The 22,119-nt window shown below is 57.7% G+C and overlaps 2 protein-coding genes across 4 annotated transcripts in view; one reads left to right on the top strand and one right to left on the bottom strand.

The window, feature by feature from the left end:
- NR6A1 (nuclear receptor subfamily 6 group A member 1) overlaps positions 1-10,075 on the bottom strand; it is a 74,580-nt gene extending 64,505 nt beyond the window's left edge. Inside the window, exon 1 of one of the 3 annotated variants that reach the window (XM_059865035.1) lies at positions 9,952-10,075. In XM_059865035.1, the coding sequence (XP_059721018.1) occupies positions 9,952-10,018 (67 nt within the window). In that variant the 5' untranslated portion in view covers positions 10,019-10,075. The remainder of the gene's footprint in view (positions 1-9,951) is intronic. The other 2 variants (XM_059865034.1, XM_059865036.1) reach the window with 2 other exon arrangements.
- Positions 10,076-10,713: 638 nt separating this feature from the next.
- Positions 10,714-18,015, top strand: OLFML2A (olfactomedin like 2A). Its single transcript, XM_059865013.1, has 8 exons — positions 10,714-10,861; positions 14,430-14,693; positions 14,809-14,916; positions 15,028-15,213; positions 15,398-15,659; positions 15,766-15,999; positions 16,157-16,342; positions 16,574-18,015. The coding sequence occupies exons 1-8, from the start codon at positions 10,796-10,798 to the stop codon at positions 17,173-17,175; spliced, it is 1,908 nt and encodes a 635-aa protein (XP_059720996.1). The 5' UTR covers positions 10,714-10,795; the 3' UTR covers positions 17,176-18,015.
- The last annotated feature ends 4,104 nt before the right edge of the window (positions 18,016-22,119 follow it).

Here is a 22,119-nt window from a genome sequence, read left to right as displayed (position 1 = left end):
GTAATGCCACATTACAGGCTGCAAACAACAGCAGTGTAACTACTTCCCAGTCATACTTGGAAATTTCAGTTCATGCTTGAAATGATGTGTTTTACTGTTTGTAGTGTGTTCACCAGTGCAGACACCGTGCTCACCACCACCCAGCTGCTCAAGTTGGAGTCAGAATCCCCTCAGTGCCCTGTGCTGCTGGGAACCCAGCAATCCCACAGCCCGTGCAGGAACACGGCACAGCTGTGGCATCCAAGAGCAGCAACACTTCTGGTCTTGTGCTGCTCCTGGCAGATGGTATTTATAACATATTAATCTCAAAATCACACTCTGAAGTACGTAGAAGCACAACTGCTTATTCTACACCTGTCCTTGAATAGATGGATTTAAAAATTTCTTTGTGTGTAAAAACACAGCTGTTTATGAAACATGGCAGTGCTGGTTTGCTCTCTTACCCATAATCCCCCACCCTTCCCTCCAGCCCTTTTTATCTTCATAATTATATGTAATCCATTAAATTCCTAAAAAAAATTCATCCAGGGGAGAGGAGATATGGACTAAGAAGCAGACTAAGATTTTGGAAAGTGGATTGCTCTAAAAGAGGAAAAGGACAGAAGCCTGCTCAGCTCTGAAGAGCTGCTGCTGCCAATACAAGTATTTACCTCCTGACCTCTCTGCCCACTCAGTGAACAGTGCCAATTGTTTTCCTCTGTTATATACTGTTTACAAGCCCTGAGTGGTATGAAAGGAATTAATAATTCAGCTCATGAAGCTGATGACTTTTATTGGGGTACCCCTATTTGCTGAGCAGGAATCAGAGCAAAAAGCTCCCTTGAAACCACAGGGTTTCTTTTGAAGAGTTTTTCACTTTACAGCCTAATTTGCCACCATAACATAAATCAATTATTTCTCCTGTTTTAAGCAACAATGCTACCTATTCTCAACCCCTCACTTTCTATCTCCCCTTGTATCAAGCCAGGCCTTGTTCTTTGGCTTTTCCAATGGTCTGGTAAACACACTGGCAAGGCCAGCATGGAGAGCTTTGCAGGATCAGGAACATTTGGGAACACCAGCAAAAAGAGATGATGCTATTTTGAACTTCTCTTGACCTTTGCCTGCCCTTGTCCCTGTTCATGCTAATTGAAGGGGTATATGGGCTACTCCCAGAAATGAACTTAGCCTGAACCTGGACTCAGCACTGGACTCTGAGGATGAGTTGTGGTGCCCCCTCCCCAGCAGGGGGGAGCTCAGCAGGTGACACAGTGCAGGTAGCACAGGGTACCCTGAGCACTCAGGGATTCCCGAGGTGGGAAGCAGCAGAAGGTGCTGACTCAGGGAGTGCCACCATGTCCCCCTGCCCAGGATCAGCCTCACACATGGATCTGTGTGGCACAGCCCAGTGCTGTTTGTGGGGCTGCAGGCAGGAAGATGTGTGTGGGACAGGATGCTCCAGGGTGACTCTGCCATGTCCCACACAAGGCACCAGGTGCTCCTGTCAGCCTCGTGGCCATGAGCTGTCACAAGCCCAGCCTGACCTGGGTGTGGGGTTCTCCAGGACCCCAGGCCCTCTCTGCTGAGCTGCTCCCCAGCCTGCACCATGCCATGGGGTTATCCAGGTGCAGGACTTGATGGCTGTCTCTAACTTTGAAGTTTCAATCAACCTTTTCCTTCAGGTTACTGAGGTCCTTCTGAACAGCTGTGTCCTCCAGAGAATGAGCCAGGTGTCATCTGCAAACCTGAGGAGTTGGTCCATCCCACCATCCTGATGGTTGATGAAATGGCCCAATAGTGTTGGCCCCAACACTGACTCCCAAGGACAAACCCAGCATAATGGCCACCAGTTAGTGCTTGAACTCAACTGAACAAAACAACCCAGGTTTGCACCCAAAAAACCAGCCCAGGTTTGCACCCATGCCATGGGAGACTGCATCAGAAGCCTTGCCCAACGCTAAGGCTAAGGACAGAACTGCTCTCTCCTCATCCATGGACCCAGCCATCTCATCACAGAAGGAATGAGGTTGCTCAGGCATGATCTCTCCCCTTGGTAAACCCACAGTGAATGTTCCCAATTACCTTCTTGTCCTTCAAGTGCCTGGAAATGCCTTTTGGGAGAATTTGCTCCTACCCTTCCCACTGAGGGGCTGAGACAAGGCTGACCAGCCTGCAGTTCCCCAGAGCAGCTACTACTCAGCAGAGCTGAGCTAAAGGTGATTCATTATCCCTTATCAGCTCAATTTTACTATACAGAGACATTCCTCCCCTTTCCCCTACATTGGGTAGAGCTTGTCTCACCTCAGCGCTGAAAACACAAACTGTTTGCACAGAGGAGTGGGAAATAAGGTCATCTCCTGATAAATATTTTTACTTATTTTCATTTACATGGAAAACAACCCCAGTTCCTGCTTACCAACAAAACCGAAAGGAAACCTGCAGAGAGATGCATATTCCATGTACCTGCACTGTATTCTTCAATGAAGTCTCTACAAACACTGTTATTTTAAATGCCTGTTTACATTCCAGTAAAATTCTGTCAGCAGGCTATCTGATTTATTGATGCCATCAAAAGTCACAGGATTCCTGACGTGCCTCCTGAGGCACAACAATCAAAGCAGAAAGGAGATGCATCTTGCTGTGGTATCAGCATGACCACATACCTCATGGGTTTCCAGAAGCCTCTGTGATTTCTGGGACAGGGCACAGAGCTCTTCTGGAGAGCTGCTGCTTCCCTGAGAGGGTCAGCAGGCTCTGCTCCTGGAAAAGGGGGTGCTGTGGAGGGAGGACCCCCCGAGCCAGCTCGTGGTAACAGCAAGACTCAGAGCAGCTCTCAGCCAGCTCACTCCTCTAAAGGGGACTCACACACATCTGGCATCTTATTTCAGACTTTTAGGCTACCAAAGGGGAAAATACAGTCAAGCACCAATGCTTTTTAGAAAAATTATGATGATGAAGAAAAAAGCCTGTCCTAGAAGGTGATCATGTCTCTGTTTCACACCCAGTACCTCTCAGCACCCCAGCCCACAAGCACACTGCCTTTGTCCCTGGGCATGAGATTTTTGCATCTTGTCTACCTGGAGGACGTTTTGGTTTATTAGGGTTTTGCCTACCAGGCAGCCCAGCCTACTCCAATATTGAAAGATCAATTGCATAATCAGTCTGTAAATCTGGGGAAATTCTTTATTGACTTTTTGATCACTGATAAAGTGTTGGCCAACATAAGGAATACCACCTCAGCAAAATCCATCTAGAGTGCTCTGGAAATACCTCCATTAAAAAACGCAGAACTGACTGATATTATACAAGAGATGCCATTTTTTGAAGAGTTAACATCAACACAGATGAATACTGATCTCCTGATAAATAACAGCATGTTATGATACACAGAACATGGCAGAAATGGTGGTGCAAATTAGGCAGCATTCCCAGAGGCAAGTGCACTGGGTTAGAAGCACCCAGTAGCTGGACACCTGTCAGTGTGGGAACAGAGATGGCTGTGGCTCTCATCTTTGTGAGGCCACCTGGAGCTGGCTATGGCTGCAGTAACTGACCAGTCCTTGAGAGTTGAGGTTTCCCTTCCATCACTGATTCCAGCTCACGCACTGCAGCAATCAGAGCCCGGAGCATTCCCTCTCAGCCCAGCAGTACCAGCACCCCGGGTTTGCTGCAGTGAAAGGCTCACGTGGAGCATTTGGCCTCCCAGGGACAGGGATTACCAAAGGGCAGCCATCAGGGGAAATTGGATTCTTTCTCCCCACCTACCTCTGTGCCTACTGTCTCCCATGTTTGCAAACCGCATTAGCTCCTGCTGCTTGCAATTCCAGAAACACTTCCCTTTCTCTTTGGGGCTCATGCCAGCCACATCTGCCTATGGCTGCAATCTCATTTTGCAGGATGCCACATCTCTTAGTAGCTTTTAATTGTGGTAACACATCTAAGCATCTTAGAAAGCACATCAGAAACTGTCTGACAGACAGAAAAATGCTGTTCAGAATAGAAACATCCTTCCTGACACTCGGATATTTGTCTCCACTTGTACTAGAAAATTACCTTCAATGCAGAAAAATATTTACATTTTTAAAGAGAAGGCTCCTAATCTTTTCAATGAGAAATTAATTTTGGATTGAATTTAGTATACACTGCTGCTCTGAAGAACAATCTGACTCGTAATTGACTCTTAATCTAAGTTAAATAATACAGCAGTTCATGGTTTGCTGATTTCCATGAAAAGACTGTGCACAGTTTTGTCCTTTTTAAAATCTATCTTGGAAGACATGATTACAAGTTTTACAATTGTTACATGCATTGCTACAGGAAATCTATTTGTATTCTTCCTTTTGGTGCTCCACAGATGGTGGTGTTCTGCTTGGCCAGTGGTGGGTAGGGCTGGTCCCCCTGCACCCCACCCAGCCATGGACCATGGCCACGCCTGAAACATCTCACTGTCCCCAGGAAAAATCACCCCAGCGTGATCTGCTGTCTGCTGGGCTGAAGGAGATGAGAAAGGCTGTGGCACTGCCATTTATTTTGCCATGATTATGGCATTTCTTATGTAGCAACTATTGCAGAGGTTTTGTAGGGAAAAAAAAAAAGCTACAAACAGGTCTCTTGTCCCAATTTATAGCATCTTACTAGAATATTTTGTAGTATTTCTTATTTGAATTTCAAATTATTATTCGAATCTTACTGGAATTCAAATAATCCCTATCCTACAATAAAATATCCTACAGATGTTGACAACTACAGTTCACTTATTATTGGGCAATCTATAGATACTTCTTTTAGCATAACCCAAAGATAGAAGAGGTCAAACCCCCAGAGGTGCATTTCTTCCCCAGTACCAGTTTGCAATAGAAGCTGTTTCAAACTTTTGTTGTTTCATTAAAAAAAGAGCAAAAGCTTAAAATTCTGATCTTCTAGATAGAAACATGCTGCTGCTGGACCTGCCACTTCAGAACACGGAGGTTTGGGAACAGGAAACAAGCCCTTCACCTACCAGCCATGATTTTTTATTCATGGTAAATGAATAAAAAATCTGAGAAAACAACTCAGCATTAGTGAAAACAAAACCTTGAGTGCAGGCTGGAGCTGGAGATGCAGCACAGCCCGTGGTGTGCACAGACTGCCTTTTTCAAAAGCTGGGTGTAAGTTACCACTCGTGAGTAAGGACCAACACAGCCCCTTCCCTCTGTCCCCATGAAGGGACATTTCTGGCAGGGCTGGCAGTCCCTGTTTCCCACATTGTGTGATTGATCACTCTCTCCCCTTAGAAGAGTTGATTGGTTTCCTGGTGCCGGAAAATGATTGATGAATATTTCAGGCCATGGGCCTCTCTTCCTGCTGGGTGTCCTTTTCACATGTCTCCAATGGGCCTGGGGATTTTTTTCAAGACTAGGAAGTGTCATTTTTATGGATATCATCCTGTGATAGGGACAGTTCACTGAGCAGAGGCCTTATGTAAATCCAAGTGAAATACTAAAGGTCAGCTCAAGTGTTAAGGTGATGGACCCAGCTGGCAGAGCCAGGTAAGCAGGAGAACAGAACTGGGCAAAGAAAAGCTTCACAAAGCAGCAGCAAACAGGAGGCACCGAGCAGCCACACCCTGAGCTTGGCACAGCAGCAAACTGGTACCAACACTGGCACCTCTCCTCAGCTCCCTTCAGCTTTGTTTATTGTACAGCACCACGGGCACAATAAATGTGAGTAGCCCCTGCTTGAGACCCACAGAAAGGGCATTTCCTTAGCACTGTTGGTAAAACAGGCAGGGGATAGAGAGTCTCCTGGCAAAAGCACTCACAAGACATCTGAAACAACATACTTAGGAATAATTCCTTGTAAGTATTGCCAAACAACATAAAACTACAGCTGTGAGACTGAATGAAGAGACTTTTGGAGGACAAGCTGGTGTTTGGCAGAACGTTCAGAGACTCGGAGTTCTTTTACAAATTTTTACTACAACCACGACAGCCATCATTCAATCACTTGGATTCAGGACCTGAGGGCTCTGCAGCAATTCCCACAGGTAAACCCGGGGCTGCTGAGCAGCAGTTTATCAGAATAACCCCTGCATTGCCAGGAGCCCTGTGCTCATCCACAGCCCAGGGGTACAGCACCTGCAGGCTGGGGAGCAGGGCAGGGAGCCCACCACGATGAGCACCTGCAGACACTGCACCCACATTTCCTGCAGGGACAGCTGCAGAGCCTTTATCCAACCAGGGAATTCTGTGAGGGACATCACAGTCCAGATTATGTTCCCACAAAATCTCCTGAAGGTTTCCCTTCAAGTTTCAGCTGGGAGGTACTTCCAGACAAGGACATCACAGCAGTTTGCAGTCAGCCTGGCATTAGAGCTGTGATAGATTTTTACTGTTCTTTGGGGTTTTTTTTACAAAGGAAAAAAGGGCTTAAAAAATTAATCTTTCTCACTGAGCAGACATTTCCCTAAGTTTAAATTTCCCCACCTCTACGAGGCTACAGCTGGGATGATTAGGCAATGGAAGGTGGACATGTAACTTGTGCTCTCTGAAGGACGCAGGTCCACCCTGGGTAAATGAAACCTCCTTATCAAAGTGCTGGGGAGAACTCAGATACCCCAGGCATATACTGCTCCCAAGATAACTTATTGGCAATCATTTACCAATAAAGAACTTCACTGAAGCCAGCCTCTCCGTGGAGTATTTCCTCTTTCTAACAAAACCTGCACAGAACCATTTCTATCAACACATAAAATCTGGAAGTCTTCTAATTATGTAATTAGAACTGTAATAATTAAGACCAAAGCTAAAGCTCGAAGGGTCCCCTTGTCCCCCAACTTCCCCTTCTCAATTAACTCTGCACAGTGATAACCACTTTGGCTTAAAGGCTAAAAAAAGGACAGGATCAAAAGGCTGGTTTAATACAGCTGGAGGGAAAGAATGCATTTCAGCTCCCCAGCAGCCATCTGATGAAACCCTGGGCCAATTCCCTATGTAAATGACTTAATTAGAATTACCAGATTACACTGCTGAAGGCTTTATTTAAATAGGCAGTTTATCAACAGGATAAACTGTGCTCCCATTCTCACAGAATGCTGGTGTAAATGCATCTGTTCAAAGCTCTACCACGTAGAAGTTGAACAGTAATTCAATAAACCACTGGCACGTTTTCCCCACCAAAAAAAGAAATACCACAAAGGTCTTGCCAGAGGCAGGACAGAAAGCCAGCTATTGCTTCACAACAATCAAGAGTTAGTCTCCCAGATGGGAAAGTTCCCTCATTTTCTATAACTCAATATCTTTAAATTGTTTTATAGCAAAGCAGGGGAAAAAATCCTGTTGTTGCAGTGTCCCATCACACACTGCATCTGCTCAACATACAGCACTAGTCCTGCTCAGCACAAAAAGGCATGCATAAACCCATTTTCCTGATTAATGATCTACAGAAGCCATCAATACCAAATTCCAACTTTATACCAAGAGGTATTTTTCCATCTTTACCATCAAATCAAACAAAGGAATTAAGTTGTTCCTAAATTACAAGTCTTTCACTTCCCATCACAGAACTGAGAAAATAATGCATAAGATTCTGAACTATTATTATTTACAAAAGCAAGAGACATCCACATTAAACAAGCCAACACTGAGCTAAAATAACACTGTAGCTTCTTGTTTATTCAGAGACATTTGACTTCAGCAGCGTTGCCATTCGACAACTCCATTTGTTTTTCTTCCTAAATCTTCAAAGAAATGTTTATAGCAAGTAAACTAAGACCCAACTATATCAATGAAATAGTCTTTGTTAAGCAAAGGCTTATCTCATCAGATGCAAAGCAACCAAGCATAAAGAACCACTAAAAATGTCAGTGTGTGCCAGTAAAGTTTGGGAATGCTGTGGAAAAGGGAAGGGATGCAGGCAAAGGGACTTTTCTTTGAAAACCTTACATTCTTTGTGCTCTGACAACTTTCCTCTCTTCTCTGGTATGAAGTTTATCCAGATCAGTAATCTGCCCATCTGAAACTCTGATAGTTTTACAGGAACACAAAATTCAAGTTTTCTGTTAAGTTCCTGATAAATCTGTTTTCCAAGACCACACTACACAACAAAGTGTCCAAAGTTACCTTAATTCTAGCTAATCTGTTGTGTCCCTGTTTTAGCTAAGACATTAAATAATTAAAACTATGTAAAAGCCATCGTGTCTCACTCACAGAGGAAAAAGATGCCAACTGAAGTATAGTAAGACTGCTCTTAAATGGGACCCTGTTGAGAAATAATTGCTACTACTGCAGGAAAAATGAATGCCTTAATGAAATTGCTTTAAAAAAACCCTGGTTTTATGCGTTGCTATTGATTTGCTCAACGACAAAACGTTTCTTACATGGAAGAGGAAGTACTCAAATTGGCAAGGGAAAACCATCATCTTATATTCTAAGAACGTCAAGTGTCCCCTCAAATAATGAGGCTGCAATTGCCTGTAACTGCTGAAATAAAACTACACCCTGCATTTCAAAGTTATCCTGAGGCTTCTCTCACTGAAGGCGCCAATAAACTTGCAGCAGTTTACTCCGGGGTAACACAGAAGCCACGTGCACAGCTTAAGTTCATTAATGATTTTAACATTAACATTTTAACACCAAGAATACAATCTGAGTTTTATACCTCTGTCCTGGTACAATTTACACTGGTTTCGTTAAGATGCTGTTCCTCAAGGTATCAAAAGTATTATGAATCGTTCTTAAGAAAACGAAACATTCAGAGCCTTCATTTGCCATTATCATTTGCAGGTATTTTATAAAACCATGAATTAACAGCCCAATCTTTCCTGCTCCTCCCCCAGAGGCTTTAGAAAGACTGAAGGTCAAGCAATGTCTCAACACGGCAGCAGTATTTCACATTTTTGAAGGCAAAGTAGTAAAAGGTTGTTATATCACCCATTCAAAAGACTAACCACAGCCACAGGTACGTCTGTCACAAGAAACAGCTATGCAAGAAACTCTTAAAGCTAATCTGATTTATCAAAAGAGATTTCCCTCAAAATCCCACATGTGTGGGAAAAACAGCAAATGCGGACAAAGCATTAATATTGTTGTGTTCTTAGGGACGCTGAAGCAACAGACACTTCACAAATTAAACCAGAAAGTTCAAAACGTATTAAGGCTATATTCAAGCATTAAGAGTGTTATTAAAGTATCTAAGAGTATTAAGTGTCTTTCATCCAATTGGACATCTAATTAGGTGAGGAGGAATAAAGTGCTTCCAGGGACAACTCAACATTACACATCAGGGCGCTTGCAGAACTGCCCATTTCTGCGGTTCCCACACTGCCTATCTTTCGGTACCGCCCGTATCTCGAAAACCGAGGATGCTGCCTGATAAAAAGCCTCTTTTGTCTGAGCAAACCCTTTGTAGAGAACCCGAGTACCTTACGATGGTAAAATGCAATTGTAAACCATAAAAATTGGCAGGGACATTCAAGTGCAGATGCGGCATCTGCATACGGGAAGTGTAAAAGGGTCCCAAATGGTGCCCATAAACCCCGGGCAGGGACCGGCTCGCAGGGGCTGAGCCAAGACACCCGCAGGGCACCGGGAGCAGCCGCGGGGCACGGCCGGGACACGGCGGCCGGGACCGGGACCGGTGGGGCAGCCCCGGCGCGCTCGGACCGAGCCGGCAGCGGCCCCGCGCCGCCGCACGCACCCCGCGGGCCCCCGGAGCGCCGCGGCTGCCGGGGAAAAGGCGATTCCTGCGGGGCGAGCGGAACCCGCAGGACACGCCGGCCCGGCCGAGGGCACCCGCTGCGGGCGGCGACCCCCGCGTGCCCCCGAGCCCCGAGCGGGTCCCGGCCCCGGCCCGGGGCAGCGGGGCAGGGCGGGCACGGCCCTTTGTTGCGCCCCGCGGCCGGGGAAAGTTGCGGGCCCGCATCGGGCAGGCGGAGCCCCCGGTACCGCCGGCCCCGCGCCCCCGGCCCGCCCGGACCCCTCGCGCTGCACTCACCGCTGCGGGGCGGCCCCTTGCTGGCGGCGCGGGGCTCCGGCAGCTCCGCGGGCGGCTCCAGCTCCATGGCGGCGCCGGGGCCGCGCCGGGCCGGACCGGGCCGGGGCTCGGCGGTCTCAGCGGCCCCGGCGGCCGCGCTGCCCCATGGCCGCTCGGGCGCTGCTGACAGCCAGGGCCGCGCCGCGCTCGGCCGGGCCGGCCGCGCCCCGCCCCCCCGGGGCACCACGGGAGCCGTAGTCCGAGCGCCGCCCGCGGGGAGCCGCGGCCCGGCCCCGACGGCCGCGCCCCCGGCCCGCCCCGAGCCCCCGGCCCGCCCCGCCCCGCGGGCTCCCCCGGGCCGGTGCACCGGGAGCGGCGGGGCGCCAGGGGGCAGCCGGCGGCCGAGCCCCGAGCGCTGCCCGCGACATCGCGCACCAGGAGAGGGGAACCGGGCACCGGGCACGGGGCACCGAGACAAGGGCGAAACCGGGCACAGGGCACGGGGCATAGCCCGGGGAAACCGCACAGCCCCGGCGAGGGTCCGGGCGGGCTCGCCCGGGGACACCGCCTCCTCCTCGGGGGGAACCGGCCAGCCCGGGGAGGGACGGGCAGCCCCGCACGGGGCACCGGGCAGCCCCGGTGCGGCGGGAGCCCCGGTGCAGGCACGGCCAGCTCCACCCGAGGGGAACGCGCCGCCCCCGCGCCGCGGCCCCGCTGCTGGGGCCGGTGCCGCCGCCGGGACGGGGCGGGGCGGGACGGGACGGACGGGCGGACGGGACGGGCGGCTCCTCCCCGCCGCCGGGACGGGACGGGCCGGGCCGGGCGGAGCGGGCGCTCGGTGCGGGCGGTCACCGCCGCTCTCGCCATGCGGGCGCTGCTGCTCCCCGCGCTCCTGCTCCCGGCGCTGGCCGCGGTGCGCGGCGCCGCCACGGTAAGGACCGGCACCGACTGGGTTCGGGACCGGGATCGCGATCGCGGCCGGGAGCGATCACGGCGGTGGTCGGGAGCGGGCAGGGGCAGCCCCGTCGCTGCGGGACCGGCCCGATGTCCCCGGCGGTCGCTGCTCTCTGTGCCCGGACGCAGCGGCGGGGGCGCGGCCCGCACGGGCAGCGAGCGCGGGTCCCGGGAAGGGCCGGGGTTCGGCTGCCGGTGGTCCCAGCGCGGCGGAGTTCCGCGCAGGGAACGAGCCCGGCTGTGGGCGCGTTCGAGCGGTTGGAAGGTGCCCAAGCCCCGGCGCTGCGGTGATGGGCGCTGCAATGAGCGCCTCCGTGCCAGGGAGAGCAGCCCAGACAAGCCTTCCCCCGCGGGGATGGGGAGCGGGAGCGGGACCGGGAGCGGGGGGAGCCAGCCTCCCCCGTGCGTCCAGGAGCCCTCGGTTCCAGCTGGAAGACGTCTCCCATGGGGTCAGTGGCCGTAGCGGGGCCGGAGCAGGGACACCGGGACCCAGCCCAGAGGAATGATGGTGGGAGCAGCTACTGCTAGGATCACCAAATGTTAAAAAGACAGGATTTTCCAAGACATTTGGTGGGAAACGACGCTAACACAGCTGTTGTCGGGCAGCACTTAGCTTGGAATGGATATCCAAAGCCTGGAATGCCCTGTTGCTTGGCTTCCCGGCAGGGTGCCAGGGGTGATGCTGGCAGGACTCAGCGATCCACGAGGTGCCGTCTCCCTCCCCGCAGGTGCTGCCTGCTGTGCTCCGAGGTGTTTTCTCAATGAGATCCCATCGGTGGGCATGCGTGTGCCACACAAGCGCTTGGCATGGCCGTGTCCCCGTGACTGACACGGGACACCCGAGCAGAGCCAGCGCCCAGGGCCTGGCTGCTGTCAGCCACGGCCCAGCCCTGCCAGCACTGTTCTGCCTCAGCTGCAGGACGTGTTTGACACCTTGTGCCGAGCCTGGGAGGAGGAGGAAGAGGAGGGTGACATGGTTTCCCTCCCATGACGGGGACATGCCTCCCAGCAGCTGTGCCAGAGGCGTGTGGTGCGGCAGCTTATCAACACAGCGTGTTTTCCTCAGAGACGAGTCCTCTGGCAGCAGCCAAGGGACAGCTTAAAAGCTGGCCAAGGGTCATTGTCAAAGGTCCCGCTTTCTCCAAATAATGTCACAAACTCTGTGCTCACATGGATGCTCTTGCAAGAGGTCCCGGAAACCGGGAAAATTACCCAGCTCATAAAACTTGCAGTGAGGAAACCCTCAGCAAAGTGCAGGGACACTCTCCCACACCAGCCATGGGTGTGCAGCCCCCGGGGAGCTGGGACCCGCTCGGGAGGAGAGGCAGCAGCCACCTGCCAGCACCTTGGGCTGGGGTCTGCAGCGAGTGGGGGATCCAGGGGACGAATCACCAGAGCCCCTGCAGGGCTGCATCTGCTCCCCACGCAGGTTTCCTGGTGAGCTCACAGATTCCCACCTGGAGAAAGCAGAGCAGCACGGGCTGCCTTCTGCACCCGCGTCCCCAGCCACCTGTGTGCTGCTGGGGAGGGGCTCTGTGTGTGCCCTGGTGTGGGCTGTCCCCTGCCGAGCCGGGCGCAGCCGGGCAGGGGCTGACCGAGGGCACCAGCCGAGGGGCCGCGGTGGGCGACCCTCACAGTCTCCCTGCGTGGGAACCTGGTTTTAATACTTCCTTGCTTATGGGCTTTTCTGTATAAATAGAGCATGCAGTTCCTGTTTAGGGAAGCTGGCAGACGGCACAGCGAGGTTTAGTGTTACGGCCCCACGTGAAGGTGGGCGGCGGCCCGGGCACAGTTCAGACACCCGCAGCGCGTTTGCCCACGCGGGACGGACGTGGCCGGGGCCGGGCGGGTCTCTGGGAAGGGGCTGACCCTTCATGCCGTGGGAGAGGTTCTGTGCGCCGGACACCTCTTCGCTGTGCAGTGTCACAGGAGGGGATGCACAGCCCAGGGTCCCCTGCTCGCTCAGAACGAGCTTCCAGCGCGGGCGGCTGCAGCCCTGCCCTGCAGAAGGCGCTGGGAGCAGGCGGGGTCGCAGTTGTGCCGGGGGTCGGGCTGTGCTGCAGCAGTGCCACCTTCACCGGGGCTGCTGCTCTGGGGGCTGCCCGGAACGGGGGAGCCCAGTTCGGAACTGAAGGGGGCCTCCAGTGGGGAGGATCTCTCACGGGATTCCCGCAGGGATGTGTGCTCGCCGGGCAGCGCACGGATGGACGCTGCTCCCCCGGAGCTGGGTGTGTGCAGAGGGGCCGCAGCTGTGGCGGGGCTGGGAACCGTCCTGCCTGTTTGCACAAGAGCCGGTGGCCATGGGGGAGGTCAGGGGCCGCGGGGACGTGCGAGCCTGGCGAGGTGGTGTTTGGGGAGGGGGTCCCTGCCCCGCTCCCTGCTGAGAGCTTGATTAGATTCTGCTCAATTTACAGCCCTTTGGCTTCCTGGTGTTTCCCTTCAGCCAGCAGGACCTGGTTTCCCTTTGAACGAAAGAGGGTTTTTTGAAATGCAAAATGTGTGAAGTTTTGCAGCCCTTCAGAAAGGGGAGGAAGCCCCTGGCCCGTGTGGGCTGTGGGGAGCTGGGGTCCGTGCCCAGCTCAGGGAGCCGCAGTGCCCGATGCCACCAGCCCTGCGGCGCAGGAAGGAGGATCCATCCCTGTGCGGCCCTGGGTGCTGCCTTGGGGCAGGACATGGAGCCCGTGGGCCTCTGCCCTTTCCCACGCTGCTCTGTGGTCCGGGGAGGACCGGGAGCCAGAGCTCAACTTGTTTCCCAGCTCTGCCACCGTTCCGTTTCCCAGGATGAGTCAGAGTCCCTGTGGGCAGAGCCCTCTCCCTCCGGGGTCACCGCACTGCCTCTCCCTGCTATCCCACCCTCCGGGGTGCTTGGAGCAGGCACATCCCCACCCGTGGGACACCCACAGCGGCCTGGCCATGCTCCTGCCAGCCCAGGGGTCCCGCGCAGGTGCACAGCCAGTGGCAAGGGGCGGGAGGGACTCAGCTCCCCTGTTCCTGAGCCCAGCGGGAGAAATGAGCTGAAGCAGCCGAAAAGCACCCTGGGCTCTGCAGCGTGAATCAGGGCCATGTGTGGAAACAAGGGAGTCCTTGAGCCTGTGCCTCAGGCCATCGCGGCAGACTGAGGGGCCGAGCTCACCCCGAGGTGGCTGCATGTCACCACAAACAACAGACCCTGTGTGGGCTCGGAGCCGGGCCGTGGGGGCACAGAGGCGCTGCTGGGTGTTCTTGCCACCATCCCTGCTCAATGAGGTCTTGCTGCAGGCTGGGAAGCAGCCACAGAAATGAGACTGAAGTGCCTGGGCCACCAAACACTGCAGGGATGAGCAGCTCCCTTGGCTTGGTTACTGTCAGCCCGGCTGCAGAGCAGTGGGACAGGGTGCTCTGGACTAGGCAATGCCTCACTCCTTTGGGCACATCCACGAGCCCCAGGAACAGTGGGAGATCTCTGGGCAGGCAGCAGGGAGGGAGTTGGCTGTGATGGTCGGCTGGGGTTGGCGAGGCCCTGCGGGACACCCGGATGGGCACCGGGCTCATCACGTGTCCCGCAGGCTCTGGGTGATGTGGACCAGGTCCGGATGACGTCCGAGGGCTCCGACTGCCGCTGCAAGTGCATCCTGCGGCCGCTGAGCAAGGACGCCTGCAGCCGCGTCAGGAGCGGCAGCGCGCGCGTGGAGGATTTCTACACCGTGGAGACGGTGAGCTCGGGGGCTGACTGCAGGTGCTCCTGCACCGCACCCCCCTCCTCGCTCAACCCCTGTGAGAACGAGTGGAAGATGGAGAAGCTGAAGAAACAGGCCCCTGAGCTCTTCAAGGTATCTGGGGTGTGGTGGGACTGGGGGCCAGACCCCTTCCCCACACTGTGCTGCCGTGCCCCTTCCCCGTGCCCCAGCCCTTACCCCAGGCCCCTTCCCTGCGTCCCCCCTGCAGCTGCAGGCCATGGTGGACCTGCTGGAGGGAACGCTGTACAGCATGGACCTGATGAAGGTGCACGCCTACATCAGCAAGGTGGTGGCACAGATGAACACACTGGAGGAGGTGAGTGAGCTCCAGCAGCCCCATCCCCGCAGTGCTCCCCACTGCACAGCTCAGGACCCTCTGTGAGAGCTCCCTGAATGGGGCTCCAGCCTCTCCTCTCCTCTCCTGCAGACCATCAAGACCAACCTGAGCAGGGAGAATGACTTCATGAAGGAGAGCGTCCAGCACCTCACCGACCAGATGAAACGCTACGAGAACTACTCTGACATCATGATCAGCATCAAGAAGGAGATCTCCAACCTGGGCTACCAGCTGCTGCAGAAGGACGCGGCTGCCATCCCCGAGAGCAAGGCACAGGTACCCCCGGGGCCCAGCCCCATGCAGGCACAGTGGGTGCTGCCAGGCAGGGCCAGGCTCCCCCAGGCTGTGGAGGATCCTTGGGGTAACCCCTGGGCTGGTGCCTGTGCCCACTGCCTGGCATGGTGGCAGGGAAGAGGAGGGCATGGGAGGGAGGGGGGTGTGACCAGGCTGTGCCCCCCAGGACACGACAGGTGGCCAGGAGAAGGAGGCAGGACGGTACCCCAGCACCCGCAAGGCACTGGGGGACAGGGCAGGCCCCCGAGCGCCCAAGGAGAAGCCGCTGAAGCCCGAAAAGCCCAAAAAGGAGAACACCAAGGCCAGGGCAGGGTCACAGCCCACGGCCAAGCCCAAGCCCCTGGCGCAGCAGCAGACTGTGGTCCGAGGCATCACATACTACAAGGTCGGGCAGGCGGGAGCGGCGGAGGGTCCAGCCGGCAGCCGCGGTGAGTCTGGAGCAGGGCAGGGATGGGGGCTGGGAGGGCACCTCTCACCGGGGGGTCCAGGGCCTGCCCCTGCAAACGCACTGACCCCCGGCTCGTCCCCCCACAGAGAGCCCTGTGAGAGGGGCAGCTGTGTCAGAGCAGCAGGAGGACAGGGGCCCCCTGCCCCCCTCAGCCGAGGGCACCCCAGCCCAAGCTGTTGCACAGACGGAGACCAGCGTGCCCAGCAGCACGGCTGCGCCCAGCACCACCCCGGGCCCCCGCAGCACCGCCCGCAGCCCCCCCGGCCCCGCCCTCGGGCAGGGCACCGACAGCACCGGGGACCCCGAGACACCGAACAGAGGTGGGTGAGAGGGGGCAGCTGGCAGGGGGCACCCAGCCCTGTGTTCCCAGTGCCCTGGCCAAGCTAAGCCAGCAGGAATCTGCCACGGGGAAGGAGCAGGGAGGGCTCAGCTGCCTGGGCAGGGATAAGCCTTCCTCTTCCTCCCCCTGGCACGCAGTGAAGGAGGCAGAGTGCGAAGGCACCATCGAGTCCGTGGAGCCCCCCAGGGAGCACCACAGCTACGGGCGCAACGAGGGGGCCTGGATGAAGGACCCGGCAGCCAAGGATGACCGCATCTACGTCACCAACTACTACTATGGCAACAGCCTGGTGGAGTTCAGGAGCCTCGACAGCTTCAAGCAGGGTGAGGGGCAAGCAGCCGAGTGGGCACAGGGGCCCTGGCTCCTCCTAGGTGGGTGTCCAGTGCTGGGTGACACCAGCTGTGCTGGGCCCTGGGGCGGTGGGCAGCTGAGGGAAGCATTCAGAGGGCAGCAAGGGTGACACAAGGCCCCTGCTGGTGCCAGCATCCTCTGGCCATCGTGCATGGGACCCCTGTGCCATGGAGGGTCCCAACACCTCTCCCACCCACCCGCAGGCCGCTGGAGCAACCTCTATAAGCTGCCCTACAACTGGATTGGCACGGGGCACGTGGTGTACAGAGGGGCCTTCTACTACAACCGTGCCTTCACCAAGAACATCATCAAGTATGACCTGAAGGAGCGCTACGTGGCAGGCTGGGCGCAGCTCCACGACGTGGTGTACGAGGACACGACGCCCTGGAAGTGGAGGGGCCACTCGGACATCGACTTCGCTGTGGATGAGAGCGGGCTCTGGGTCATCTACCCCTCGGTGGACTATGACTACTCCCAGCAGGAGGTGATCGTCCTCAGCCGGCTGGACCCCGTGGACCTCTCGGTGCGCAAGGAAACCACCTGGAAGACGGGGCTGAAGCGCAACACCTACGGGAACTGCTTCATCATCTGTGGCATCCTCTATGCTGTGGACACCTACAGCCAGAAGGAAGGGCAGATCTCCTATGCCTTCGACACGCACACAGACACAGAGGCAGAGCTCCGACTGCCCTTCCTCAACCACTACTCCTTCACCACGCAGGTCGACTACAACCCCAAGGAGAAGGTGCTCTATGCCTGGGACAACGGCCATCAGATGACCTACGGGCTCAGCTTCGTGGTCTGAGTGCCCGGGCGGGTCCCACTGCACTCCTGCACCCACCCTGTGCCGTGCCTGGCTGGGGCACCCTGACGCAGCCTGGCCCTGGCACCCCAACTCCAGACAGGGCTGTGGCAAGAGCCCGGCTTCCACCCCAAAACCTTCCCCATCTGCTATGGCCATCACCTGCACCGTGCCCACTGTGCTGCAGGGCAGGGGGAGCCCGGAGGAGCAGCCCCCGGCGGGCAGACACCCCTGTGACAACGTGGCCCCTGGGGCCGTGGCAGCTCGGCCAGCATCGCCCTCCCGGGACACAGAGAGGAGCCCAGCCCCGCATCCCTCTGCCGCTGCTGGCACCGCCCGCCCGCCCTGCAGCAGCGCCCCGAGCGCCTCCCGCACCGCCCGCAGCCCGGCCACGCTCCCCGCACGCCCACCGGGACCGGGTGTGCCATCGCTGCCAGCCGTGCCAGGGCCGGGACAGCCCCGTGCCCCGCCTGCGCCCAGCCCCGTGGGGCGGGCGGGCCCCCTCACTGCCAGGCGCCCGAACAGGTGCCAGTCGCTATTTTAGGAAGTGTGGTTAAGATGCCTTTGCTTTGGCTGATCATGAGTTTGTTATTTAAATGCATTCACTGGAGCCGTGCAGGAGCCTGCCTAGGGTGTCCTGCCCGCACAGCAACCTGCACACCTGCCCTCTCACCTGCCCTCTCACCTGCCCTCTCACCTGCCCTCTCACCTGCCCGCACCCAGTGGTGGACAGGGCAGCCCTCGGGCCTCTCACTCCGTGTGAGGCAGAGTGAGGGGCTGAGAGCGCTTGGCTTGGTTTTGGTCATTTTAGACATGAGCAGTACTAAAACATAACCGATGTGAGAGCGGGCTGCGTGTGTTGTCATTTGTCCTGGAGCTGGGCAGGGAGGAGTGGGCAGGGTGGGTGCTCACCATCCCCATCCCTCACTGTCCCTGTCCCTCGCCATCCTTGTCTTCCATGGCCCCGTGTGCCACGGGTTGCTGTCGCAGCTGTAGCACACCTTGCAGGCACATCTGCCCAGAGCGGGCACCCCGCGCTCTCCCAGCAGCACCGGCACGGTGCCACGGCAGTGCAGGGGCAGGAGGGTCCCGGGACAGAGCCGGGACAGGAGCCCCTGCCGGGTCCTGGGGACAGCTTTGGCATTGTCCGGCCTGAGCTGCAGCCGGGAGCCTTAGGGAGCCGGGGCGGGTGCCGGGAGCAGCTGAGCGTGGGCACGGCGAGCAGCTGCCCCGACGCTGCTCCGAGCTTGGCAAGCGCGGAGCTGCCGGGGGGTCCCGGTGAGAGCAGCCCCCGCCGCACCGCCCTCCCGTTCCTGTCCGTGCGTGCGGCCCCTCGGCCCCGCCGGGCCCCGCACGCTCCGGCCGCTGGCCACGGGCGCCTCGTACTGCGGAGCTGGCACCGACCGTGTCCCTGCATGCGGAAAGGTTTCCCACTGCGAAGACCTGAAGCTGGTGCCAGGCGCGGGGAAGCCTGGCTCCCCCTCTGCTGGCCCCACGCTGCTCCCAGGTCCTTCTCTGGCTCACAGCACCACCTGCCCCTGCTCCTGCTCTGCCCCTGCCCCTGCCCCTGCTCCTGCCCCTGCCCCTGCTCCTGCTCCTGCCCCTGCCCCTGCCCCTGCTCCTGCCCCTGCCCCTGCCCCTGCTTCTGCCCCTGCTCCTGCCCCTGCTCCTGCTCCTGCCCCTGCCCCTGCCCCTGCCCCTGCCCCTGCCCCTGCTTCTGCCCCTGCTCCTGCCCCTGCTCCTGCCCCTGCCCCTGCCCCTGCCCCTGCTTCTGCCCCTGCTCCTGCCCCTGCTCCTGCTCCTGCCCCTGCTCCTGCCCCTACCCCTGCCCCTGCTCCTGCCCCTGCTCCTGCTCCTGCCCCTGCCCCTACCCCTGCCCCTGCCCCTGCTTCTGCCCCTGCTCCTGCCCCTGCCCCTGCCCCTGCCCCTGCCCCTGCTCCTGCCCCTGCCCCTGCCCCTGCCCCTGCCCCTGCCCCTGCCCCTGCTCCTGCTCCTGCCCCTGCCCCTGCCCCTGCCCCTGCTCCTGCCCCTGCTCCTGCTCCTGCCCCTGCCCCTGCCCCTGCCCCTGCCCCTGCCCCTGCTTCTGCCCCTGCTTCTGCCCCTGCCCCTGCCCCTGCCCCTGCCCCTGCCCCTGCTCCTGCCCCTGCTCCTGCCCCTGCCCCTGCTCTGCTCCTGCCCTGCTCTGCCCCGAGCCCCCGCGCTGGCCATGCACTGCCCCCTCTCTTGGCCGTGGGTCCTCGCCACCAAAAAGGAGCCGGCCGACTTTTCCCCCCGACTGGTCCCTGCCAGGCTTTTATCTAGCGATCCCCAGCAAATCCCTGTACAAACAATACGGATTTCTGACATTTTTTTGTAGTAAAGTAAACTCCCAGCACATCTCTAATTCCAGGGCTTTGTTGTTCTTCCGCAGGGGCTGCCGTGGCTCCGCGCTGTGCTGGGCTGGGCTGTGGACACCCCTCCGCTCCCCTCGCTCAGAAAACATGGGAAGGGAGGAATGAAACCCACATGGTCAGAGCCCTACGTCGGGCTGTGGTGGGGAGTTTCAGTCCCAGCAGCCCTTTGTGAGCTGATCTTTGTTCTGGCACGGGTCCCCGATGGCTGGTCCCGGTCTCTGGTCCCATGTTCTGCCCCTGGTCCCAGTTCAGTCGCAGAACAAGCCAGGCTGGGGAGGACAGGGGTCCCCAAGTGGGGACATGTGGGTGGGGGCAGGATGGGCTCCCACTGTGACAGGAGCTGCTGACTTCCAGACATTCCTCCTGTGCGTGGCCGGCACCACCTCGGCTCATAACGTGATTAAGAGATTAAAATCTCTCCGTTCAGCAGCAAGCAGCAAATGAAGCTTGAGACAGGGATGCTGGGGGGCTGTGGTCCTCGAAGCCCCCGTGACAGCGATGTGGCGCCTGGGGAAGGGCAGCTGAGGCCATCTGGGCAGGTGGCTCTGGTGCCCAAAATCTCCTCCTGTCCTCAGTGCAGCCGGGCAGTGAGCCCTGATCCCCCCTCTCCCTTCTCAGTTACTGGCCGGGCTGGTTTGTTTGTGGTGGTTTTGCCTCCTTCCTGGCCCTGCTGCCCAGGCTGGCCTCCTGCTCTCCCCACGGTGCTGAGCTGTCTCGGAGCTGAGCTGAGCCGGGGGTGCTCAGTCTTTGGGTGGGCAGGATGTGCAGTGGGCAGGTGGCAACCTGGCCAGAGCCTGCCCGTGGTTGCAATCTATTGGCACCAAAACTTCAGTCCTTGTTCCACCCCAGGAGCTGCCTCCGCCTGGATCCCCTGCAGCTCAGCTCTCTGGGCACTGCCAGGCTCCAGGACCAGGGGCTTGGCAGAGGGCTCTACTTAGGACATGGTGCCCAGGCACGCCAGTAGCCCCCAGGTGATCCCTGGGGAGCAGAAGGCTCAGTGCCAGTGCCACAGCCCTCATGCTGTGCCCTCACCCACTTGCTGCCCATGCTGGGACATGTTTGGTGGGAGAATGTTGGTGCCACCAGGGCCTCTGGTCAGTCTCCCGGAGCTGCAGGGAGGTGCGGGGACATGGTGTGACATGGGGACACAGGTGCCAAGGCTGACGACCCCGAGCAGCTGTGGGAAAGGGCTGGGCAGCGGGTGGTGGGCGGTGGCGGTGGCCGGAGGGAAGGGAGGGGAGCCACGGGCCTTGGCGGTGCCGCCGCTGACTCACTCACCAGTGGAAACAGAAATCTTTCCCAGGCTCACAGCACCAGCTCCACAGCACCCCGGCCTTGCCATGGCAGCCCCTCGGGCTGGCAGGGTGCACCTGCACACACCCCATCCCTGGCAGGGCACGGCATGGCACGGCACGGCAGGGAGCGGGGAGCTCTCGTGGCTGGGCTCTGCTCAGCCTGATGCAGGGGCTTTCTCCATCTCCCCAGGGATGCACAGCCAGGCTGGCTGGGAGCCAGGAGCCCCAGCAGGCAGCAGCCCCCAGCCCTGGGAGCCCCCAGGCTGGCGGGAGCTAAGCCCTGCGGCACTGCGCCTGTGTCCAGACACTGCTGGTATTCATGGAGCAGCAGGACCAGGGCAGCGTGGGGCAAGTCCTCCCCCGGCGTGGCCAACAAAACGGGCATTCAGGGCCGGGCGCGGGCGCTGCCCCGGGCAGACCCAGGCCATCTGCAAGGCCAGCGGGACACGGCATTTTCCTGCCAGGCCTCACAGCCTGGGGCTTGTGGTCACCAGCTGCACCAGACACGCTGCTCGCACGCAGCCACGCAGGGCCAGCTCTCCCAGCACGCCTGTGCCGGGCATGGCACGGCTGAGGGCACCGGGGTGTGCCCGGGTGGTCGCTCCCAAGCTCCCTGCCCACAAAGCGCTTGGCATGTCCCTCCATGTCCCACTGTGTGCAGAAACCAGGGCCAGCCCTGTGGCAGTGCTCAGGGCAGGAGCCAAGGACTGTCCTGAAGGAGGAAGGTGACAGGAGTGGTGACAGGAGCAATGCCAGGAGTGTTAGGAGACCTGGGGATTGTCCATAGCAGCAAATGCCAGCCAAGGGAGGTGGGTCCTGGGCTTTCCTCGGCAATATTTGGTTTACAGTTGGACTCAGTCTGAGGGTGTTTTCCATCCTAAAGGACTCTGTGATTATACAGCTCACATCTGCCTCTGCCTCTCTGCAGCCCCTCCTCCCCCAGGCCTGCCCCAGATGCAGAATCGGGTCCGGGAGTGGGTGCTGCCAACTCCCACTGACACCATCCGCTCCGGGCCGGTCCCGCTGTGCTGGGCAGAAACATCTGGTCCTGTTGGATGCGTTCCAGGGCACAGGGCCAGGGCTCCCTCTGCAGCAGCACCAGCCCTGGGCCGTGCCCTGCAGCCAGCCAGCAGCTGCTCCTCCGTCCTCATCCCCACCCGGGAAATTATTTATTTGTTGAAGAACGTTTTTTCCCAGGAAACCTCTCCAGTGCTGAGGGACTTCTTCAGTTACAAGGAGCAAATAAACAGTTTGAGCTT

This window comes from Haemorhous mexicanus, chromosome 21 (genome assembly GCF_027477595.1).
Source record: "Haemorhous mexicanus isolate bHaeMex1 chromosome 21, bHaeMex1.pri, whole genome shotgun sequence".
In the NCBI taxonomy this organism is placed as follows: Eukaryota; Metazoa; Chordata; class Aves; order Passeriformes; family Fringillidae; genus Haemorhous; species Haemorhous mexicanus.
Note: the sequence above shows the minus strand (reverse complement) of the source record. Positions and strands in the feature narration are given on the sequence as shown.

What these genes read in the sequence shown, in the direction of transcription:
- OLFML2A (XM_059865013.1), top strand. Translation starts at nt 10,796, where the DNA reads ATGCGGGCGCTGCTGCTCCCCGCGCTCCTGCTCCCGGCGCTGGCCGCG. An exon ending in AGGCCCCTGAGCTCTTCAAG is followed by an intron (nt 14,694 to 14,808) that starts GTATCTGGGGTG and finishes TCCCCCCTGCAG; the next exon opens with CTGCAGGCCATGGTGGACCT. An exon ending in CCCCGAGACACCGAACAGAG is followed by an intron (nt 16,000 to 16,156) that starts GTGGGTGAGAGG and finishes CCTGGCACGCAG; the next exon opens with TGAAGGAGGCAGAGTGCGAA.